This window comes from Equus przewalskii, chromosome 5 (assembly GCF_037783145.1).
Source record: "Equus przewalskii isolate Varuska chromosome 5, EquPr2, whole genome shotgun sequence".
NCBI lineage: Eukaryota > Metazoa > Chordata > Mammalia > Perissodactyla > Equidae > Equus > Equus przewalskii.
Window position 1 is genome coordinate 27542241 of NC_091835.1, and position 24976 is coordinate 27567216.

The 24976-nt window shown below is 51.0% G+C and overlaps 1 protein-coding gene across 1 annotated transcript in view; it reads right to left on the reverse strand.

Moving 5' to 3' along the window:
* Nucleotides 1-24976, reverse strand: part of LOC103558188 (contactin-associated protein-like 4) — a 169747-nt gene that overhangs the window by 36730 nt on the left and 108041 nt on the right. The window contains exons 12-15 of the mRNA XM_070620323.1: nt 24607-24726; nt 19565-19762; nt 15491-15647; nt 3627-3754 (exon numbers count right to left, since the gene is read on the reverse strand). Of these exons, the coding sequence (XP_070476424.1) occupies nt 3627-3754; nt 15491-15647; nt 19565-19762; nt 24607-24726 (603 nt within the window). The remainder of the gene's footprint in view (nt 1-3626; nt 3755-15490; nt 15648-19564; nt 19763-24606; nt 24727-24976) is intronic.

Consider the following 24976-nt stretch of genomic DNA (forward strand, 5'->3'; position numbering starts at 1 on the left):
TTAGAAGCCACCTCAGAGAAAAGGCATTCATGGGTCTTCACTGCTCATATTGCTTCCGGATTTGTGCACAACTATTCCGATATTTGGAGCTCCTACAAAATTATTAATATTCCAAAGACACACACAGATGCTTTCAGGGTCTAGAGCATAGTGACACACGTTGTGCTTTTTCTCAGTATTGCTGTTTATTCTTATAGACACTTAGAATCAGAGGTCCGCAGGAAGTGGAAGGAAGTAACTGGACTCAGAGGTCTGAGTAGCTCTCCCACCTTATTCTGGTGCTAGATAAGGAATTAGTGAGTGATGGTTTTTAGTTTTCTGCATGCACCACTTCTGCGACTTCTCACGCATCTCAGACTGAAGTGGATGCAGCTGTGGGGTTGGGTGCAGCGTGGGAGCTGGATTTGGCACTGGAGGAATTGAGACGACCAAGTCGGATGGTCATTCCTGCCTTCCTGCGTGGTCCGCAGCAGCTCTGCTCAGGGAGCCTCCTCCTCCCTAGGCACTGCCCCGTCTCTTCGGTTTCCTCCTCCTCTCAGGCTCTGTCTGCCCAGAAATCCTGGACCATCGCCCACCTCCTGACCTCTGAACCCCAGGACTCTGTCCTTGACTTTTTCCCTTCTCTCTGGACACTCACTCGCCTGGAGACCTCTCCTCTGATGACTCCTGTAGACGGCGGGCAGCCTCTCCCCGGGATGCCACGTGAGCAGGTCCAGTCTCCTCCCTCTCATCTCTGAGACCAAGTTCATCTCACAAGCATCTGGATCAGTGTGCTCAAACCTGAGCTCTTCATATCGGTCCCCCAGCTGATAAAAGCCCATTTCATTAACGGCGGCTCCATTCTCTGTCACTTGGACCAAACGCCTGGCGTTATCTTGAGTCTGCTCATAACTCACATCGATCTGCCGTTTAAACTCTTTTGCCTTCACCTTCAGATAAATCTCAACCCAGCTCTCACTACCCCCAGCGCCCTGGGTTCAGTCAGTGCTGGCTCCCGGGCCAGGAACTCCACACTCTATTCCCCCTGCTTGGAACACCCTTCCTCGTGCTTCCAGTGTGTGTCCGGGAGTCCTGTGGGGTTTCACCCAGATGGTACCTTCCAGGGAAGACTCCACAGCCCCTCACCTTCCTCCATCTTCTCCCTACTTAGTCTACGGCTACCTACGTGTGCGCACAGACATGCTTCTTCATTTTATGTGGCCCTGGGAGGACGGTGCTGTCCCTTTGTCTTGCCCCCTGCTGCATCACTGGAGGCACTCAATAAGCATTTGCCCAAATGTCCTGACAATATTTCCTCTTTTCTTTAGCCAAAGAGAAGGTAGGACACTCCTTTCATTTTGGTTTCATAATTCATCTTCCTATAATCCTGACCACGTTATTTGTGGAAACAGAAGTAGGAGGTAGAGAGGGGAGAAAGGGGAGATGGAGGGAGAGGAGGAGAGAAAGGGGGTGGAGGGTGGGGCAGTCAGGGAGGTTGAAGAAAAGAAAGAATACTGTAGCAATTTCAAAATGGTGGGCATTACGAGGTCCCGGGTGGAATCGACACCAGAGAAATCTGTTCAGGGCTATTGTCTGGGGGTCTTTGAAAATGGGAGTGATCCACCTTCGTCTGAAGTGGTTTTGATGTGGCAGAGCCAAATGCAGGAGAAATTAATGAAATTGTCTACGAGTCCTCTGCCCTGGGGCTGTGCGCACCTCAGACGGCAATGCACTCTGGAGCTCTGGCTCCCCACTGCACACAGAATGAAAGAACCAATTTCAGTGGCCCAACTATGGCTTTTCAGACCACAGGACACTTCTTAGAGCAGTTTTCCAACTGCACGTCTTTGGCAGGAGCAGCAAGACAGATGCTTAAATTCAAAATTTTAATGGAATAACCTATCTGAAAAGAAACACAGTGAATAAAATGGGTTGCAGAATTCAAATGTCAAAGATTTAAAAGGGCTTTGCGGTTCAGATCCTTGAATGGAAAGTGCACCTGAGAAATACCTCCTTCCACACGTGAAATGTTCCCACACAGACTTTTGGGTGAAGACGGTGCCATGAAGAGCATTTACAGAATTTACCTCTCCCCACAATTGATGGCATGAAGAACAATGAGCAAAATTAAAAAGTGCCGTTGGCAGCAAACATAACTCTCACAAGTTTGTTTTGAACCCCAGTGCGGGTCCTGACCTGATTTCCAGCTGACATCCAGCCTCTGTCTGACGGGCTGTGGGTTGTTCTGGCAGGTCAGTTCCAGCCTGCGATGGTTCTTAAACAAGATGAATGTCATCCCTGTCTGCACCCACAGACTAAGACCCTAATCGGGAAATGGAATCAAAATTCTCCCAAGAATAATCCTGAACCTGGAGAAGTGGGGGCTGCTGGCAGCCAAGAAAGAGGAAAGAGCCAAGTAAAATCTTGGAGAAAAGTCCACCCCAGAATCAGCATGTGACTTCTGCACTCAGCAGTCTTGGGTCACTGCTGTATGGGGGCAGACCCGGAGCCCGAGGGCGAGCAGCAGAGGGTCTTACTGCCCGCTCTCTGTGCCTCAGGCTGCAGATCCCTCCCTCCACCTGCACCACAGATGGCGGAGGGGGTCACAATTGAACGAGAATTGGGTAAAAATCGGGGGTGATGCTGGGGGCGGGGGGCAAGCTGGTATCCACATCTGTTTGTGCACCCCACCTCTGCCTGAGCTTCGCAAACTACAGCATAGCGCACACCTTCTGGAGTTCCCGTGGTTTCCAAAACACACCTGCTCTTCCAAATACCAATAGCAACGGCAACAACATAAACTCGAGCACAGTTTTAATTTAGAATAATATTTCCTCTATTTTCATTTCAAGTTTTGGTCAAAGACTTGGAATAGAAAATCTGTGAGAAGGGTTGATGAATGAGGGGACAGACATGGTGAGGAGCATCAGAAGTCACGTGGTGTCAGAGGCACACCTGATGGGACACGCCCCCTGTGTCATCCCAGTGGGAAGAGGTCACGGAGACAGTCTGATGGAAATGTACAGTTGCATAAAAACTGCCATTTGCATTTGTAAAATGCTGCTTTAGAGCGCAGACATGGTGACCGGACGCCACGGCAGGGGCCATCGCTTCAGAGAGAAAGGAGAGCGAGAGCTGAGAGGTGAAGGAGAGAGAGAAAGCTCGCACCGTCCCATCAGTTTGCTTGTTTCCAGCTGATGTTCTGATTTCAGCCATTCGTGCCCGCTGGAAAGCCGAGGCTCACAGTGTTCCGTGGATCTGCGGTTCTCTTACTGGGCCATGGAGATGGAACAGGGTGTCTGTGCACCTGACGGCACCCGCGGGCTCTCTGGAAACTTCTCCTCCCAGGGCACTTGACCTGCTCTAGTGGACAGGGCTGTGGTGTCTCCAAGTGGCTGGAAGACTTTCTCAAAGGCTCTTGTGTTGCATTTCACAGCAAAGTAAATATTTCACCAAATATTGAATAACAGCGACACAGCATCAATCGATTTCCTAATTTTAGAAAGGGACGTAATCTCTCTTTTTTCATCAACCCCTGATGGAGCACGGGTCTCCAGGTGCAGGGTGCTGTTTTAGACCCTGCAGCCCCCTTGCCGTCCACACTGACTGGCCGCTGATGGAAAAGAAGAGTTCAGGGAGCTACTTACGGTCCCCCTGGCACAGCAGAGGCCCCAGCCTGTAGGCAGCCTCGGAGCTCGGGTGGGCCGTGTCTGTGACCACGATTCGCATCACGGGCAGGTGCTCCTTGTAGGAGAGCACACCTGTGTCATTGGTCCTGTGGGAGAAACACCTGTTAACAGCGTGTGGGACCAGTGGAATGGGCTCCACATGCCTACCTGCCAGGGAGGGTGGGTCGCCCACCAGACACCCACATGTAACACGGTTTGTGGGCCCATTCCAAGCACAGACTGGCATCCACTGACTGACCTCAGAGGAGGCTGGTGGCAGATTTAGAAGCGAGGTCATCGGGCCAGCCCGAGGTCACGCTTCAACCTAAACGGCCGACTGCTCTTCTCAGTATGGTACCAGCACGGGATTTAAATGCAGTATTTATGCATTCATGCGTTACTAAGTGTCCTGTGGGTGAACCCTGCAGTGGTGAAGTTAAATATTAATATACAATATTCTTTATAATATATAAATGTAAACATAGTTTTTTGCTCAGAATTTTATTTTCGTCGTTTAGAAAAGCTAAGTTTTTCGCTGTCCCTCCTTATTGATTTTATAATTAAAAAAACTTATTTGAAATCAGGCTGGGAATAAAATTCAGTGCAATATTCCCTGAACTTTGGTCAGTTGGTGGGATGTGGGAAGGTGTCCTCCCACATGCCTGCAGGGGAACTGGCCACACATGTAACCCCGGCCCTCAGTTACCAGGAGATGCACTGCCGTCCGTGCGGCTCTGTAGGAGAGCGTTTGGTGGAAACACATCAACACCTCTGGGAAAAGTGCAAGCAGGGCTTGGAGGGGCTGCTGGCCTGGCGCACACCTACTCCACTTGGGCCAGTTTCCACTTCTCTGAAACAAGGGGTTGTTTACACTTTTTGCAACATCCTCATGTATTTCTGGGGCACTTCAACTTCATGTGGATTTCTGATTTGACCTTCTAATATCCTGACTCTGTGGGGACTGGGTGAGCACTAATTTCTATCCTTTATACACCTGCTAATCACGCCTCTGTCCAGACTTGGAAAAAAGAGTCGAGTTCCTAGACACGCTGTCATTCCTACTTTTTGTGCAATTAAAAGTTCTCTATTTACCAGAAATAAAAAGTTATCAAAGATAAATTAAGCATTTACTTTTAGATCAAACTACAATAGAAATTGTTATTTAAATTTGTCTTCCTCTGTTAAAAACAATCCTGTAGCTGTACGCAGTGTGTATCCTGAGACACGAAGAAATCAATATTAAATCTGAACAGTGAGACATAGTCTACTGGAGGAACCGGATTATTTGCCAAATTTAGCCTCAACGATCCTCTGCTTCACCTAGTTAAGCTTCTACTTTTTTTTTTTTCTAAGATTGGCATCTGAGCTAACATCTGCTGCCAATCTTATTCTTTTTTTTCTTCTTCTCCCCAAAGCCCCCCAGTACATAGCTGTATATTCTACCTGTGAGTGCCTCTGGTTGTGCTATGTGGGATGCCACCTCAGTGTGGCCTGACAAGTGGTGCCACATCCGCACCCAGGATCTGAACCAGCGAAATCCTGGGCTGCTGAAGCAGAGCGTGTGAACTTAACCACTTGGCCACAGGGCCAGCCCCTAAGCTTCTATTTCTTTTCTTTTCTTTTTTTTTCTGCCAGGGAAGATTCACCCTGAGCTAACATCCATTGCCAATCTTTCTCTCTTTTGTATGTGGGGCACCGCTACAGCAAGGCCACTGACAAGTGGTGGTGTAGGTCTGTGCCTGGGAACTGAGCCTGGGCCTCCAAAGCAGAGCACACAGAACTAAACCACTAGGCCACCAGGGCTGGCCCAAGCTTCTATTTCTTTATGACAAAGAAGAAGATACATCTTGGATTTCCCAGACCCATTAAACTTGACATTGGGATAAACAGAGAGTAGACAGGGAGAACCATGGCGTATGGATGTGTATGATGTGTGATCAGTCAGCCGGGGCATTAACGTGATAGAAAGCAATCACATTAATGACTGTCCTCGACCGTCATCTCTGCGGACGGCACAAACCCTCACGCCTGTCGAGACAGAGCACACTTCAGGGAAATGCAGGTGTTGTACTTATCTTTATGGGTCTGTGAATTTTTAAAGATCTATTTTTCAGAAACCACGGCTGTTTACTGAGGCTCTAACATTAGCAATATTTCCAGAGTGTTGAGAATACTCAACAACTGTCTCAGTGTGTTGCTGTGTGTTAAGAAAGATAACGAAGTAAGTTTCTGTTCCGTGCGGTTTGAAAACCATGTTCTTGCCTAATTGAGGGAAGATGGCCTTCACCAGTGTGGTGTGAGTGCACGTGGCTCCAGGGCCCCGTCTTATTCGGGTGAGTGTAGACTCCTACAGACCTGCCTAGCTAAGAGGTGCTCAGGGTTTTTCCGTGTTTTCTCTGTTTCTCTCAAAGCGTCCACTGCGATGCAAATTTAGAAACAGTGCATTTGCCACATGCTCTCACGGACCTCAAGAATTCAATAAGAGAACTTTTAAACTTCATTTTTAGGAACTCCTAAAACTATGGAAATGATACTTATGACTTTCCAAGAAAGTGTAAAATTCTCATTGTTTTGAGAGGACTTTTGGTTCACAAAGTGTGGCTCAGGATAGTTTCAGAAATTGGGAAGGAAGAGGGGAGAGATGCTGAGCCAGCTCTAATATTAGCCACGGTTTTGGGGAGAACTGAAGTGTTCCCATTGCCTGCAAGATCACTGAGAACAACTTTTATGACTAAATGTGGAGACAGTTCCAAATGAATGGAGAGATAGATGTTGACCTTCTTATAACAATTTAAGTTACAGAAAAAAAGTTATCACTAAAATCTTGCTTAGTCATTTACATTTTTTTACCATATTAGAGATAAATCAGACATTGAAAATGGCTTAAATAACAATGCAATAAACACCAATGTACCCATCTAAGTTTAAGAACTGAAATATCACGAGTGGAAAGGAAGAAACAAAACTGTAATTAATTATGGATGAAATGATTATGTGTGCAGAAAATCCAAAAGAATCTACAGGATAACTATTAAGATTAAAAATACAAGTCTAGTAGGGCCACCAGACACAAGGCCAATTATACAGAAGTCAATTGTTTTTCTATGTACCCGGAACACAAAATGAAAATGAAAGGTAAAATGATACAATTCACAATAACATCAAAGATATAAAATCTCTAGGGATAAAACTAATGAAAGGTACTTAAGACTTTGCTACTGACTGCTATAAAATACTTATGAGAAAAATTAGAGTTGGAAAGCTCCTTAACGTAAAAACGTCCACCCCTCTAAATTTATCTGAAGTGTTGACGCCATCCCCAACCAGTGTCGATGGCAGCAGTGGCAGCTGTGTCCTTCTACAAGATCAAGACCAGGGATGAACGAGGATCCCTGCAGACACCTGTCACCTGGAAGCTGGAGGACAGGACGCATGTGTACGAGTCGTCTATAAACAGAACATGGAGAAGACAAGGGAGCCCTTGGCCCAACTCTGTCCCAGATGCTGGCAGAGAACAAGGGCAGTTTGGAGAAAGAACATGAAAGAGAAGAGGGAAGCTAGATGTGAACCTAAGAGTTGTCCAAAACCACAGCCAGAGACAGGGGAAGTCCACCCCAAGTGTGAAAATACTGGACACGTGGACACAGAGCACTGGCTACAGGGAGAGGGGGTACATAACACACGCAGGACTCAGGGAGGCAAGCTTGCCGAGGAAACGCTTTGGGCAGGAGGGTTAGGAGGAAGGAGGAGACGCCCCCATGGAAACCGTGTGGTGTGATGGAAAAGAAGGAAGCGCAGAGCGTAGGGTCCTGGAAGGAGAAAGAAATCAAGAAAAATGGCAGTGGACACGCAGCCCTCCCCTCACACGGCACTCTCAATGCAGGGGGTGGAGGGTCATCCTTGAGAAAGCTGCTAACCGGAGGGGGTGCTTGGACCTCGGAGAATGTAAATTATTGCCAACGCCAGCCTCGCCCTCAGAAAGCCAAACGGACCATCTTTATAAATACAAATCTACTATCAAACAAAGCAAAACAAAATGAAAACAGCAATGGGGTGAACCCCCGAAAAAAACCTCCAGGGAAGTGAATAAAACTATAACAGACCCTCCAAACTAAACTAAATATCCTCAAACAAGTAGGAGAAGGTGTGCCAACATACCGTGGATCAGAAATTCAAAAATTAAGAACAAAAATGGAAGACCATGAGGAGGAAAGGAAACAAGAGTTGATGGAAATTAAGGAATAAATATAAAAACCCTATAAAATCATACAAGAATGAGGAATAATTACAACATGCCAGTGAGACAATAGATTCAGGCAAAAACGTAATAAAGGTCATTGCAGAAAATCCACAAAACAACTCAAAGAATGAAAATCTGATAAAGAAAAGAGTAAAGTGGATCAGAATGTTGAAATGGAAGGAAGACAAAGAAAATCCAATGTCTACGTAATCGGAGGCCCTTAAGAGGAAACACAAAACAACGAAACAATGAAACCATAACATATTCACAACTGGAATCCAGTAAATCTTCCTGAAGGGAGAGGGAGCCCGAGGCTGTGTATGAAGGGACGCAGAAGCACCGGAGAAAACGTCCCGCCACTGTCACCCCAGGATGCGTCCTGGTGACAGCACGGGACTTTACACACAAGGAAAAATCACCAGCGCTTTGAGGCAAAAAGGTGAAATAACGAACAAGGGCATCAGATTTCTTAAAAGTAACGTGCAAGTCAAGGTACCAGGAGGATATCGTTTTCAAAATATTCAAGGAAACGTGGAACCACGGGTTTCCTCTCCAGCCAAGTGTCCTTTAAGTATGGAGGTTGCAGAATAAGTACCAGCATTCACAGACCGGGGATCGATCGTCAGAGGCATCCACTGTGCTCTTGAAGCATCTCCTGCAACACGCACATCAGCCAAACCAGAGGAAACGGGGAACCTCAGCAGAAACGATGATGATGGAGCCTTATTATGTTCAACTGCAGGCCTGAGGCTGAAATGATGGTGAGGACGACAATGGGCATTTCACGTGACGCAGGCTGTACATCGTTAGGGCTGTTTTCTGACGAGACAGGAACGATGTGGAGGGTAGGAGGGGAGAGAGGGGGAGATGAGAAGCCTCGGATGATCATACGGGCAATAGAGCAGAGCCGCCTACAAGCCGGACAGCAATGGGTTAAATAAGAAAACAGCAGGATGAAGTCATTTAAAAAGAAACGACTGCAGAGGTAACCACAGGAACAAAAAGCAAGCTTCCCCACTTAACGAAGAAAGGATTTTTAAAAAGATCAATGAATATGCATCAGGAAAAAAATAAACACAGCAAATATAATGATTTGTATTAACAACCATCACATAAAATAATATGATAAGGTTGAACTCAAACATATCAGTTTTGTCAATAAATGTGAATGGCCTTAACTCACCTTTTAAAAGACAAAAGTTTTCAAATTTGGCCCCTAAACCAAGACACCACTGCAGGCTGTAAACCAGAGACACCTGATTCGGACACAGGGACTCAGAAAGGGAGCAGAGGACCTGCAGGTGCATGAGTGGTGGTGCCATGTCACAGTGGAATCCAACCCAAGACCCGCAAGCGACAGAGGGGGCAGGCGCCGATGCCAAAAGCCACAACCGTGATGAGGCACAGCGGTTATCAACACTCTTGCATCAAATACCAGACCAACCGCCTTCACAAAGTGAGATCTACAGAAAACGCACGGGGTCATAGAGACCCACAGACAACAGGGGAATCTCGCAGAAAAAGGAGACAAACATGAGTAGGGATACAGGAAACCTCAACAACATCATCAGTGGGTAGATCTTACGAGTAGTGATCAAAAGTTACATCCCATTAGAAACAAGACAGCTTCTTCCCAAGATCATGTGGGACCGCCACAAACTGATCATTTAGTCTGTTGCAGAGAAAATACCAGGAAGTTCCCCAAAGTGGAGTTTCTTTGTTGAGGCAAACACTGTATCTACATCCATATCTGCATCTAGGGTATCAACATTTATGTCATCTAAAAACCTTCATCCTAAAGCCAGTATCTCACCTAACGAGCACACTGGGGACATTCCACTAAGACCACGAGGCCAGGGCGCCAGTGCTGTCAACATGGAGCTGGAGGAGCGGCCGGTGCTCCGTGCAGAGAGAAAGCAGTGAGGCGAGTCACCAGAAAGAAGGAGCCGTATCTGTGGGTTATGTGAACATGTCCCCAAAACCCTCGAGCATCTTTGCCAGAACGAACTGAAACAATAAAGGAATTCAGTGAACCAACAGGATTCAATAAAAACATGGCCTCAAATACGTAAGTAACAACCAGCTAGAGGAAATAACGATATCTCCATTTAAGACCAAGAAACCAGAGAAAATGATTTAGCACCAACCTTAACAGAAAATGCAGCAAATGAGTATGAAGAAAACTTTAAAACTTTCCCAAGAGACACAGAAGTAGCGCCAAGAGTTAGTTTCTGAGCATTAATCCCTTCCCTGAAAGGAACCGGCTCCGTGGAGGAACGGCTGATTCCAATGCCGGACAGAGAAAGGACGAGGTGAGTCTGGAAGCTCCTGTTTTGCCAGAAGGGAACAAAATGTTCAAAGAACGATGAGGACGTGTCAAAGGACACAGCTTGAAATGGCTCCCGCCAGCCAAATCTGGAACAGCGGAAGCATCAAATTAAATAATGATAAGAGAGGATCGAAACACACGAAGAAATTAAAAATGCACAAGTGCACACCAACATAAATAAGTAGATAAATTATTAAGGAGAGAGGGACTATGTGGTCGTAAAAATGGGAAATGGGAATGCAACCCTCTGGAGGTCTGGGTCAGGAGACGCTCTCCTGTTTCCTCCTAAAGTCTTTATTCCCTTGCCTCTCATATGTGTTCGGAAATCTGCCTGGAATTGACCCTTGTGTGGTATGAAGTAAAGGTCAGGATTTACTTCATCCACATGGACATCTAGTTGACTCGGCTCTGCTCACTGAAAAGACCCTCCCGTCCGTGTCTGTGTGGACCGCGTGTCTGTGACTCTGTCTCGGCACACGCTATGCTGCCGTTGATCCTTGTCCGTCTTTGCACCAATGCCACACTCTCTTGGTCAGTAGAGCCACTGACAGGTTTTAGATCCAGAAGCACAAATCCTCCAGCTTTCTTCTTCTTCTTTAACATTGTCTTGACTATTTTGCTTTCAATCTAAACTTTAGAATCAGCTTGTCAATGCACGTGTGCACACATACACACACACCTCTGTCTGAGTTATTTTGCAACTTTTATTTTGACTAATTCCAGACTAACAGACACATTGCAGCAGAGAGCCCCTGTGCACACTTTGTCACTCCTCACCATCCTCGGGGTGTGCTGGGCGTGCTAACACTCTGGTTCGCCTTCATGTCTTGCACAGCAAGCCCACTCCCGAGGCCGGCACTTGTCCCGGCTGAGAGGTGAAGGCGTTCTTGGCTGCATGGCATCTGGAGGCTCGCTACAGTCCGCCCCTCGCCCTGCACTGATCCACTTGGGTCCACACTGAATCCACTCTGTCCCATCGCTGACTCTCAGGGTGGTGGCAGCAGCAGCCCCAGGGGCCACGCCGTAGCTCCTGCAGGGGGTTCTGAGGTCTTAGTTCACTGGCTCCCTACCCTGCTCGTCTTAGAGTCCCCTCTGTTGAGGCACTGCTGCAGGTCCAGGCTGCCCACCCAGAGGTGGACCAAGACCTGCTCCCGAGGGTCTGACCGTCAGCCTTCCCTTGCCAGCCACGGTTGCTGTGCCGGCCCTTTATTGATAACGCTGGGTGTGTCGGTGCCAGAGGATGCTCAGGGTTCCAGGTGGACTCCCCACCCCGTTACGGAGAAGCCAGTCCTCACAGCCACAAACATGAAGCTCGTCCTTTGCCTGAGCTCGCCGGCACGAGTCGCCCAGAGGGATCAGGTCTGTGGCTCCGGTTCAGTGTCCACTGGAGGAAGTGTCGCCCCAGGGCCTCGAACCACACAACTCCAAGCTGTGCAGAGGAGGAGCACAGATTCCCCCACTGAGTCGTCGGACGGGATGACGAGAGGGGTCAGCGATGCTGCAGGTACTGGGGAGAGACCCACACAACCACCACTGCTTTGACCTGATCCCACAGGGTTTATCCCCAAACTGTCACTTTGGCTGAGCTTCTCAGTGACCGTTAGTCCAACACTGTGTGACCGGCAGCTCCTGTGCACTAGGGACGTGGAGAGATGAGGGACGTGTGCAGCCACAGCTCTGCGTCTGAGAGGATGCTCTGCCCACCCACGTGCACATCAGACCCTCTGTGAGCCACGGCACTGTCCAAGGGTCCACAGGCAAACCCACAACTGGAAACAGATCATTCCTAGTGAAGACAAGTCACAGCCCTCCAGAACCCCAGGGATCTGCACGGCCCTTTCCCACCCCACAGACATCCTCTAATCACCACCTTTATGTCCATCCCTTATGCCACCACTTGCGCCATGACATACTTGTGTCACTACCTCACTGCTACATGGCCACCACTTATAATTCCTAGGGTCCTGTGGTGCCCCGTGCTGCAGTGTGAACATCAACAGGGTACGATGCTCACCAGCCTGTACCAACGACTCACAACAAGGTATCAGTCAGGTCACACACTGACCCTGCACCACCACCCTCAGAAGGGCAGCTTGTCCACCCCCCCCCCCCACCCCGTGCAAGGGGACCCTGCAGGGGGGAGCGGGACCACTTACTCCACGCACCTGCTGGCATCACAGCGTCCTTCCGCAAGGATGCTGGCCTTCCCGGAACCACGGTCTGAGATGGAAAAGGGATCACGACTTCCTATGCCATTTTCCAGACCACCTCTCTGGATTCATTTCTGGTTGTAGAGGTCCATCAGTGCTGTCATCGGCTGTCCATTTTCCCTACCCTCCTCTAGGTCTGTTAGCTGTCCCCTTGACCCCTCTAAGGCAGGTTGTAACCCCGACTTATCGCCCCTCCAGACATTGCATCCACTTGGCTTCCTGCGGTTAAGTGCCATTCCAGAATCTTCTCTACCCCATTGCTCCTGTGGTTCAGCCTTATAGCAATACCCCTCCCCACCAGTCCTGCTCTTCCCAGCCAAGCCAGGGCCCCTTCCACGGGGCGTTCCCTTTGCCAGTGCCCTTGGCTGTCCTGGGGACATGGAGAGGAGGTGAGTCTTAGAGAGTCAGTCATTTCCGGCATGTACACCTCTCCGAGTCTTCAGTCCATTTCCCAAGACCAGAGCATGTGCCAGCGAGGTGAGGCGAGGCTGAATCTCCAGTGGGACACGGATCAACCAAGGCACCTGCCTCAGGTGAGGTCTTTGCAACCAGATACGTGTACAAACATGGCACAAATAAACCCTCATGGAGATGCAACCAGCCTCCAAACCCTTCCAAACAGTCAAGACAAGGGTGTAGGATGCGGCGGCTTTGCCAGTCTGTTTCTTCCCAAGCTTTCTTTCCAGCAAAGGACGGAGTCTACTGTCCGAGGCATGCATGCCATCTGCTCCGCTCCATGGATCCGACCCAGACCTGGCTAGTGGCGCGTTGGGTCCTCTCATCTCCTCCGCACGGCTCAGTCAGGAGCCACCGGCCCAGGATCCCAGCCCAGCTCCCCTGTGGCCGCCGCCTCTCCCAAGTGTAAAGTCAGTAATATGAGGGCGCTAGTCCCAGCAGAGTGCTCCACGGGATCTTGGAAGAAGGACATAGCTTTTTCTCTAAATGTGTGCATAGGTCACCACAGGGCGATCCAGGCTCCTGCAAACCCAAACTCTCTCATAGTAGGTGGCCCAGCCTTCGCTCCCAACTGCTTATGTGGAGCTGGGAGGCAGGAGTTCTGGGGGTGTGTAGAACTGGGGTGTCCTGGAGAGCTGGGAGTGAGATGGAGGCGCAAAGGGAGATGGCCAGCGACTTGGCGCAAGGAAGAGGAAGCAGGAGATGCCTGTGGTGGTCTCGCTGCAGTGGGCCAGCAAGGGACTGTCTTTGTTATAGCAAAGGCTGTGTTTCCATTTAATATCAAAAATCTTCTTACCTACAGGCTATTCTACTGGCTGTGAAAGACACTGACTGTGAAAAATGATTGGTGCTCACATTTTAAAAGTAAGGCTAAAATATATTTTCTGATAGATGAAATTGCATTTATTTGATTAAGTGGGATATTGTTTGGGATTTGTAAGCAGAGGGAGAAAGGAGGCCCCGCCTGTGGCCTGGGCGCCTCTTTAACTTGGAAATGAGTAAGAGGGAAAGTGTCCTTCACACAAGGATGCATTTTAAAAGCACCAGCGTTCTCCATGTAGACTGCCCTCCAGGATACTCTATTTCAGCACCTTTTTTGACTTCTGCAATCATATCCTACAACCAAAGTGTCCTGGTCTTTGTGCACGCCGGGTGACCCAGACGAACAGCTGGCCACGGAAACGGTGGGCTCCCTTCTGAGTGGACTGATTCCTGAGGATACCAAACATTCTGCAGCCCAATACAGCACTTTGATCAAACTTTACTTTTTAAAAGTGATTTGGGGTCCATGACCAATGCTCATCGGGTAGCATATAAATGGAACATCTGAAGCTTTTGGGCTGACTGAAATGTTTCTGAATTGGCAATCCATATTGAAACACAAGTCCTAGAGATTTCTAAACATTTTTGCTTTACAAATAAATTAAAAAAAACAAAACCAATATGCAATAAAATGCAAGATGGTTAGCCTCCAGTGTAATGAACAAATTTTCTCGTTTCACAGATTTCTATCCACGGGAGACACTCCTCCCGTATAATAGTTGTGAGGACCGTCTTTAAATCCTCGGTATTCCGTGGGTTGGTATTTCCAGAGTATGGCCCACGCTGTGATATATGTTTTTAGACATACATGAATTTGACCAACCACATGATCAAACACCTTTGGACCCCATTGGGAGTTGGGTGGACGCCTTCCTGGGGGCGTCTCCGAGCCTTTGTGGTGCCAGCCCACCCCCTGCAGGAAGCGCCATCTATTGGACTGGGGACCCCCTTAGTGTCAACAACATTGGAGGGGCACACCTCCGAAATGATGTCCTGTCAACGAGAGATCTCTGAAGTGAACTTAATTAGGTAGAACTTAAACCTTTTTAAACCTTTAACGAGGCTGATATCATCTGAGCAAAAAAAATGTACATGATTCACACGGAATTTTTTCACCGTTTTGTTTTTCACAAAACAAAATATTGACAGGTGAAATGGCGTGCTACACGGGTTTTCTCCACATAACCCGGGCGGGGGACGAAGGAGTGGAGGCTGACCATGAGCTGGTGATGGGTACATGGGTTCATTAGCATTATTGTCTCTTCACAGTTTGACCTTGTCCACAATAAACAGGTCAGAAATATGAAACAACAGATAAATCAAAGAAAGAAAGAAAACCAGCGAATCATTGATCTTAATGATCAGGCTTCAGACTAACTGGATCCTATTTCATCACCACGTGGTTCCTAACCTGCCGGGACATACCTCAGTCTCTCATTCTTTGGACCAGCTGTGCAATACCTACCTGAACAGACACATAGTTTTTTTTGGAGGAAGATTAGCCCTGAGCTAACATCTGCTGCCAATCCTCCTCTTTTTGCTGAGGAAGACTGGCCCCGAGCTAACATCCATGCCCATCTTCCTCTACTTTATATGCAGGACGCCTACCACAGCATGGCTTGCCAAGTGGTGCCATGTCCGCACCTGGGATCCAAACCAGCAAATTCTGGGTGGCTGAGAAGTGGAACGTGCACACTTAACTGCTGCGCCACGGGGCCGGCCCCTGAACAGACGCATTTTAAGCAACAACAAAACCAGGTCTTGTGAAGGAAATCAGGCAATTCACCATTCATCCCGGTCAGCGTCACAGTTGCAATGATATCGGGAATCTATGCAGGTCCCCGCGAAGCCACAAGGACACTTCTGAGCTTCAGGCAAAGAACCTCCCCAGTAAGTGTGTGTCTCGTTGCTTCTTCCAACCCACCAGCTCAGAGAGGTTCCATCTGAAAGACAAGTGCGAGACAGGTGACGTCCGCTGGGTCCCCACCACCCAGACAGCCCCGTCCCTCCCAGCTTATCATCAAGAAACCTACGGAGCAAAGAGAAATTGCTTTAGCGATGACTTTCTCCTTCACACAAACAGAACAATACAGCCTAATCCTTTAGTCAGGCTATGAAGTAATTTTTAATAGGCAAATTTATGCGGTTTCTTTAAGAACCACATTAAAGAATGAGTCACTGTCACAATTAAAACAGTAGCAGCGGCTGTTTATAAGCGGAAGCCGATGTCTGATGGGGAAGCTGACATGCCTGTTGGATCAAAACAACACAACGCACACATTCCGGGAGGCCCTGACTTCCCCCTGTGCATCCACCCAGGCTCCCAGGCTGCAGGCCTCGAGTGGGCACTGTGGGGCCCCGAGTGGTACACCATCTGCGGGGGCCTGCGTTGTCTGGGCTCAGCTGCACCGAGAGCTTGTCTGTCCGTCTGCAGAGACACACCTTCCTCCTGCGCTTGGGGGCCAGCTGTGCCCCTGACTGTGGCCTGGAGCCCATGGCCGCCTGGCCAGGATTCCAACACAGAACTGGGTGCCTCCTGAACGCCCAGGCCTGCAGCACAAGATGGTCGGGCGTTGCCAAGAGCCCCAGGAAGCACCCAAACCTGGGAGAAGGTGATGCGAAGAGAGCGTGTGGGCGCATGACCACCCAGAGGGGCCAGAGGAGGTGGATACGCCCTGAAGAACCGTCCAAGGCATCCACTCTCAGAGATGCTGGCCTTTTCCACACTCCCTTCTGAGCCATGAGTGGTCACCACGGGCCGGAGTATCAGAATGTGTGCCCGCGCCCAGCTCCCGTCAGACTGGGACCCTCCCTCCCCTTGTGAGACTGGACAGCCGCTCATGAGCAAACCCACCACCGCCCGCCGCCAGCTCCCAGCGGCCGTGGAGAGCGAGCTGTGCGCAAAGACACATCTTTTCCCAATTAAGCCAAGAGCTTGTTGCTGAGGCAGAAGGTTTCTAAAATATTTAATAGATATTTTGATAATGACGCTTTAAAATTTTAATTACTTCACAATTATGCTTTCAGAAATCAAAGAGGAAAAACATCACTGCAATCCAACTTATAATTGCGTTTTTAACGTGAGATCCCCAATCTTTCCAATAAAACAGCAATTATCAAACGCTTTTAATGACATCTGGGGTCTTTTGGTTGCATTTTGGAATTTTTAAGTATTCTAGAGATTTGGGGAAGGTGTAAGAAATAATTAATAAAACAAAGGGAAGATATAAAGAAGAAAATAAAGACAGAAATAGGAAAATTCCTGGTGCATGAGGAGTCGCGTTCCAAGAGCTCCTAACTGGGTCTCTGGCTGGGAGACCCCCAGAGTCACACTTCCTGAGCCTCAGGCCCCAGCCCCCCAGCAGACAGCCCCCGGGCAGCATGGTGCTGCTCCTCTCCCCGGAGCCTCCCCACCCCCAGCACTGCTCCCTCCACACCCACGTCTGAACCACCCTCGGGATCCTAAATGCTCAGCTGAGGCCCTCCCTCCCCGTCTCCCTCTTCTGCCCCTGTAGCCTCTGGGCCCTGGGACCTCTCTCCCTCCCCGTCCTGACCTCACCCCCACCTGGCCTTTCTTCTCCTTCTGTCTCCACCACAACTGGCTCGTTGGGTCTGTCTGTCTGTGTGTTTATCCACGTTCACACCCTGGCCCTGCAGACATGAGGGATCTGCAGGAGGCACATGGCCCTCGTCCCGGTGCTGTCACCCTCGCTGGAGCGTCTTTGCTGAGATGCTCTCCCACCAGATCCACCTGGGAGGGCTGGGACCACAGGAGGCTGAGGCCCAGACCATCTGCACGAAGCTTGTGGGGGCACCAGGCGCTGGCACCTCGACACAAAGCTCCTTCTGTGGTCGTCAGACAGGCCCCCACACACACCTCCTCCAGCCCAGGTGGAAGCATCCTTGCCATCTGTCCTCTGACCTTTCACCCCAGCAGCTCTACCTGGACCTGCTGGACACCAGGGCTGGACCTGCCCAGAAACCTGCTCCGGCCACATCCATCGTTAAAGGTCCACCCGGATCCCAACTCCTTAAGACTCTGCACTGGCGCTGTCTGCCCAACCCGCCCCGTGCCCCAGGGCCACCTGTGCGCACCTGCGTTCAGTCAGACAGCCCTGGGCTGGAGGCTGGAGGCTGGAGGAGGCAGCTGCCTCCTGGCTCCACGCACAGAGCCCCTGGGTTCTGCCTGTTCTCGGACCACCCGCTAAGCCCCTGGGACCCCGCCCACGCCCGGGACAGAGCTGACGCTCTGAGTCACCTGCAGCACAAGTTGGGCCCCAAGGGACCCCATGTCACAGTGTGCAAACTATGACGTCAAAATCCCCGCCTCCTGCCTCCAGCTGTCCCCTCAGAGGCTCTGGGACGTCTAAGTGACAGTTTTACTGGACGTTCTCGGGTGTGAGTCACCCCTGCGTGTGAGGGTGGACACGATTTCGGGGCAGGCACAGGGCCGTTCCTCTGGCAAGTGCAGCCTTCCTCCCGGGTTCCAGCCCTTCTCCCGCCCCGTTTGGGAGCACTCCTTCTGTCTCGGAGGGGCCCACCTGTGGGCAGTGGGGTGCTCATGGCCAGCCCCTGCACTCCGCTCCCTGGGGCCCTGCTGGCTGCCTCCCCTCTGTTTAGTGACAGGCTTCTGTCACCCCAGGGCACCTTCTTCTGCTCATTCTCCTCAGAACAAACTTCAATATTTACATGTCCTTTTGTTTTTAATTCAGTGGTCAAAACTCAACAAAGATGCACTAAGAAATGAGCATTGGGCTGTCTCATGTTCCCTATAAATGCAGGACAGGGGTGGATGACAAGGGCATCCTGACAAGCACCCTCGGCTCAGGGGACCCAGCACCTCCCTCAGGTCCCAGGCATGGGAGAACCAGGGGCTTGGCCGAGGGCAGAGCTGAGCTCCGAGGGAGCCAGGAGGAGGGGCTTCTGCATCTGGGGGGGAGGCAGGAAGGCCACACTGACAGCAGGTGGCCAGCCCCCAGGTGTGGGGGGACCTGACCCTTCGGGCTGTGGGGCCCAGAGTTGAGACCTGCCTGAGGGCCAGGGGCCGGGCAGCAGCGTCCTCTGGACACGACATGTATCATGACAGCTCACACCAGGGGCCGGGAGCCATTGGCTGTCCTGACCTTTGACCTGTGACTCTGCTCCTTTGCAGGAAAAGACATGGAGTGAAGGTGATATTGGCTGACGTGGTTTTAATTAGAGGCTCCCTTATGTTCTTCTCTCATTTCCCCAGTTGGTAGAAAGAGGAGTGATTTGCAAAATTCAAGGACAAGCTAAAGTCATTATAAATCAGTTTCAGCGTGCCACACCCAGGCCCAAGTTAAGGAACCAGGAGTTGGGGAGCAGGTGCAGGTTAAGTCATGGGGGCAGTGTCAGGGGGTCCCTGTGCCCAGCAAGGCCCAAGGGCTTCTGAAATAGGAGAGTGCACGGTGGAAACAAAGTCCAGAAAGACACCAGAATCTGGAAAGATTTGTCTGTTCATAGAGAGCGAACCATTGGACAATTTGGAAAATCTAGAGGCCAGAAACAGGGGGTGGGATGGAAGCCTTGCAGCAATGAAGAATGGGGACATGAGGAGTTGACAGGGACAGAAGAGAAACAGTGACATAGTCAGATGTTCTGAAGGGAGAAAATGCACACCCTGAACCAGCATTTAGAAGCCGACTGGACACACAAGACAGAGCATGGAAAATAGTTGGGGTAACTGTCTACCCTCTGCAGGGTCAGCAAGCTGTCCCTGGATCAAGCCGGACCTGCACCCCACCTGCATGCACCTCACTCACCAGGTCAGGTCAGGTCCAGGAAGGGCCGTCCCACCTGGGGTTGTCGGTGTGGCTCCGAGGGGCTGAGGGCCACTCACCTCGAGTGTCCTGGAGCCGAGACCTTCTGCAGTGGAACTCCAGCTCCTGCTGGCAGTGCCCAGCGCGGGCGATGGTGGCCGACAGCTGCTCTGCTGTGGCTGCGTACTGGAACGTGGCCCTGTGTGGGTTCTCCCGGTCTGTGCCCTTGACCCTGGTGAAGGTCGAGCCGTTGTGCTGCAGGATGGTCCACGGGACGTCTCTCGGGAGAGAGGGAGAGAAAGAGGAGCGTCACTGAGCTGGACACGGGACGCGCGCTCAGCGCCTTCTAGTGGGAGACACGGGGCCAACGAGACGGGATCCTAAACCTTAAGCCGCGGGAGGGCATCCTCCTGGCACGACTCGTGTCAGTGTGTGTCTCAGCTGATCCTTTCAGGAAAACGCGCACTTCTGCGTATTTGGAATGTTTACAGGAGAGAGAAAGGAGCAGAAGTGAGTTATTAAATTTCTGTAAATAATCTAAAGTAACATAATCAAACAGCAGCTTTCTACTCTTACAAACCCTTCTCTTCGCTGGAGAAGGCGTCCATCGCGCACTGCCTGCACCATCAGCACCTGTGCGTTCCCGGCCCTCATGGTCAGGCAGGTCACCGTGGCCTTGGGGGCAGCACAGCCTGACGTGAGAGGCTCCAGGAGCAGCCTGCCCCCGGCTGGACGCCGGCCCCTGCCCACAGTGGGAGGCCCGGCCTGAGATGGCACCATCTTTGGCCACCTCTTCCCCAGCAGAACCTCTGTCCACCTGGACACGAGGACTGGACTGCGGGCCCCGTGGCACTGAGTCCACATGTGGGTCCAGTCCCCCGGCGTCATCTGTGAAGAGCTGGTCAAGTGGTCTGTTCTTGTTGGGATCTGTCCAGTTAAAGGGCCTGGAAAGCCGTCCATGGTTGTGGTTTAGTTGATTTGCTCTATCCTATGCATCTCATCCTGCACGTTGGGATATGTGGCCTGAGGAGGGGGATGTGGACATGTGCACAGCCCATGGCCAACTGCGGCGTCCCACCCTCCCGACTCCTCGAGGCTCACTGGGCCCCACCTGATGCAGGTGAGGGGTCGGAGCCCAGGAAAGGGGCCAAGACCGTCCTCGAGGTAGCTGAGGGGCTGCAAATCAACAGTGAAGAGCAGAGGAGCCCAAGGGGACCCAAGGCAGGACGTCGGATGGTGGGTGGCGCTCGTCCATGTCTGCTCCGACCGCTGATGATTTGCAGACCGAGGGTCACTCTCTGAACTCAGCCGGTGAACTCTCAGTTACGGAAACCAGGCTAATTCCAGGAAGGGGCTGGGCCCACGGGGACTCGAGCAGTGACACTGACTCTGTTGTCATTACAATGCCCCTGTTACCACGGCACGTCCACCTTCGTCACATGTGTCAGCAGAAAACAGGTGGTGGATTTCGCACCTCAAGGAAAACCCGCGACAACGTCAGAAGCACCTGCTCCCCTTGCCCACGTCCCCAGGAGGAAAAAAGAAGAGTGGCATGGAGAAAACGTGGAGGTTACGACTTGGAAATTGACCTCCAGAGAACGAGGGTGAATGCATCTTTCTCACACGGGCCGAGAGGAAGTCCCATCTGTGCCAAACGTTGTCACCGGAGGCAGGCGGCGGCACACGCCTCGTTTCTGGCGACAGGAGCCAGGAAAGTCACTTCCATTCCCTGTGCCACACGCCATCTTCTGAGACCCATGCACAGGGCTCGCGGGTGCTCTGTGCCCTGACGAGGACGCCAGCCCATCCCCGCCAGTGGGAGACGCGGAGAAGCCCTTGGTCAAAGCCGGGACGAGCGTCCATCCAACCATGGCCTTTGGGCTCCCAGACGCCTGTGATGCTATTCCCAGTGCACAGGAACCATGTGCTCTGGGGCCACGCGAGGCGGTGGGGCTCTGGGGACCCTGCCTCAGGCCCGTCAGCTCAGACGTCTCATGCAGACCCGAGAGGAGGGCCTTCTCCACCAGCTGCCCCTCCTCAGGCCTCACTGGCCTTGGCATCAAGCTGCCTGGTGGAGGGAGGCCGGGGCGAGGTCCCACCAGGGGTCTGTCTTCTGCACTCCCCCACCCCAAGCCATCAGAGGCCCTGTCCCCCTTATTCTGGGGTTCACTGACACTGCATGGAGCCCAGCTGTCCCTTCGTCTTGGATGTCTGCTCTAACACCCCTGCTCCGGGCAGGGGCTCACTGTCACAGAGGGGCAGCGAGAACTGCAGAGCAAGCACTGCGGGCAGTGACCGAATCGCATCATCATCCCGCTGACCTCTCTGAGGACAGCAGAGTCCCTGCGGGCAGCGGGGCGTCCCAGGAGGACATCGCTGAGTGAGAAGACGGGATGAGGAAAGCTGCACTGCTGCCCCTCTGAGGACCCCCAGCCTTCACCGCAGCCATAAAGAGGGGACAGTCACGGTCTGGATGGTGTTGATGGGGCAAATGTCTTCATAAAGTTGGCCCTGAGCTTTCTGAAATTAACAGCGGGTGGTCAATAAAACTCCCGCAGACACCAGACCTCACAGTCAAGAACCTGCCAAATTAATCATGATGCTTTGGAATTTCCATTGACCTTGGCATCTGCCGGCGCTTGGCGAGGCCCCGCGCCCTCACTGTGCAGGTGTGACGAGCTGAGCTGTCAGCCAGATGGCCTGTGCAACACCGGGGAGAGTCTGAAGATGTCAGAGAATCCCACATGATTGTGGCAAGTCAGAATCCAAGGGACCAAAAGATCATGTCCGTGGAACATGCAGCTTCATACGAGCTACAGCACACACGCTCCGGGCAACCACCCTAGCCGTTGTGTGCCCACACATGTGAACACGTGTACATGCACATGGTATGTGTGCACATAAATGCACACCTGCACACACGCATAAGGGCACGTCTTCTGGTCTTCTAGAGCATTGCAATCCCTCTTTTATTTTTTTTGCTGAGGAAGATTTGCCCTCAGCTAACACCTGTGCCGATCTTCCCCTATTTCGTACGTGGATTGCGGCTACAGCACAGCTGCTAACAGAGCAGCGTAGGTCTGTGCCTGGGAACGGAACCCAGGCTGCTGAAGCGGAGTGCACTGAACATAACCACTAGGCCACAGGGCCGGCTCCTTCATTTTTTTTCTTATTCACAGGACAGTCATTTCTCAGACACACCATCACATCGTCTGAAAGTCTGGTGCCTGGACCCACAGCGGGACACTCTGGGCAGATGAACCAGGACGGGGTCTCTCCAGCACGTTGCTGTGACCTTGGAAGAATGTTCCAGAGCAAGGACGTACCCTCGGTATACATGGACATCAGAGGTGCCGGGCACCAGGCAGGCGCTCGAGTTCTCAGGAAGGAAATGAGGAGGAGGGTGTGTTTACCCTGAACCGAGACGCCCTGCACAAAACCTCCCTGGGATTTCTCTGCCCTCTGCTCTGGGCCCGAGCTGTCCCCACAGGGGAGCCTGTGTCCACCTTGCGGCTCTCCTGGCTTTGATGTTGAAAGCCATTCTGTGCCCGCTGCCCCAAATCCTCCAGCTCCGTCTATGTCCTTGGCCAGAAGACCTGCCTGACCCACCTGGGCAAACCCATCGAATAAAGGCAAAGGCAGATTTTAACTTGAGTATTGAGGAGACAAAAATCCAAAATTTCCCGAGGATGGTTTTCAAGCCACTCAAAAGTCATCCAAACAAAAAAGCCTACCCACAAATGATTCTTATCAGGGAATTTGCATTTCTAACCAGGTATCTCTGATTCCTAGGGCTGGTGTAACAGAGAACCGCAGATCAGGCACTCAAACACGGGAATTGATTTGCCCATGGGTCTGGGGCCAGAATTGGAACCCAGGGGTTGCAGGGCCGAGCTCCCTCTGAAGGCTGGAGGGGAGGGTCCTTCTTTGCCTCTTGTAGCTTCTGGTGGTGGCCAGGACCCTGGGTGATCTTTGATTGTAGCCACCTCACTCCAACCTCTGCCCCTATGATCACATGGCCCACGTCCCTCAGGTGTGCCTGTGTCTCCAAACCTCCCTCTCCTCATGGGGATGCCAGCCTTTGCATCCAGGACCAACCCTAGTCCACCAGGACCTTGCCTCAACTTGATGGCATGTGCAAAGACCTTATTTGCAAATACGATCCCACTCACAGGTTCCAGGTAGGCATGAATTTTGGGGGTACACCATCCAACCTAGGGCACGGGGAGACACTCAAAATCTGAATTACCATCCATATGCGCCCTGCTTTACTTTGTGCTGTTTCTGTTGTGCTGAAACTTAGCAGAGTGGAAAATTTAAAGAAGGAGCAATTCCATCCAGAGACTGCAGCTGAGTCACCTGTCACTGTCACAGGCTGCGATGGAGAAACAGCACCATGGACAGCGGCCCACCTGGGTTGGGGGTGGTGGGGGTTAGGTCAGCGTGAGGTGGGGGAGGCAGGCGTGGACTCCAGCATCACGGAAGGCAGCCCCCCTGGGTGGGGAGGGGTTCGGTCAGCGTGGGGTGGGGGAGGCAGGCTGCAGGCACGGACTCCAGTGGGGACAAGATGCAGCGATGTGGCCGCTGTTACAGGAGCAGATACAGCAATCGTAGGTTAGACGCCTTGTATCTGGGCAGGAATTTGGAGCTCAGGGCAAACGGGCTATATGTTCACCCTCATTTACAAGCAGCTCTTGAGGGGATGAGACGCTAATTGCCTGACTGCAGCCGTCATCTCCCTGTGCATCTCTCCTACAGCAGACATGCCATGTGCATATATGCGTGTCAAGTCATTGTGCTGATTGCTTCAATATATGCAAGTTTTATTTTAAAAAAGTGAAATTTCCTTTAACTTTAACATCCGTTAATCCAATCAGATAAGTCTTGAAACTTTTTGTCTTAGGATTTGATGGTCAAAATTTTAATTCTAAATATTCCACAAATTTTCACTTGTGAACTATTTTTTTTAAATTTGTATCAAACACCTTTATTGAATAATGACCTACTATTGAAGATTCTTCTAATAAAGCTGCTGACCAGGTAGATTTCTACTGGATGGGCTGTGATTTTGTGTTCAACAAGAGTCTTCAAGTCTAACTTGTAAGTCAAAACTAGAACTCACCTGTTATGTTACAGAATGCCGGGAATGGCTCCAGGGGCCCGCTGCCATCCGGGTCGAGGTGGTACAGCCCGGAGGGGCTGCCCTTGTGCCTGTGGGCCTCACAGGACTGCTCGTAGAGGGCTGGGGACATCAGGAAGTCATCCACCGGAAATGAAACGGAATGAGGACCTTAACGTTTTTAATTAGGAGGGGAGGAAAATTCCAAGTTCTGCATTGTGGTAAATTTTTACCCTCCAGGAGATAATGTGACCATATCTTCAAATACAAAACTATTTTTTAAAGTAATGTATACGGTTCCATTTAATTAAGTAGAAGAAAAGAATGTTGCAATTTTTTTTTTTTTGGGTGAGGAAGATTCACCCTGAGCTAA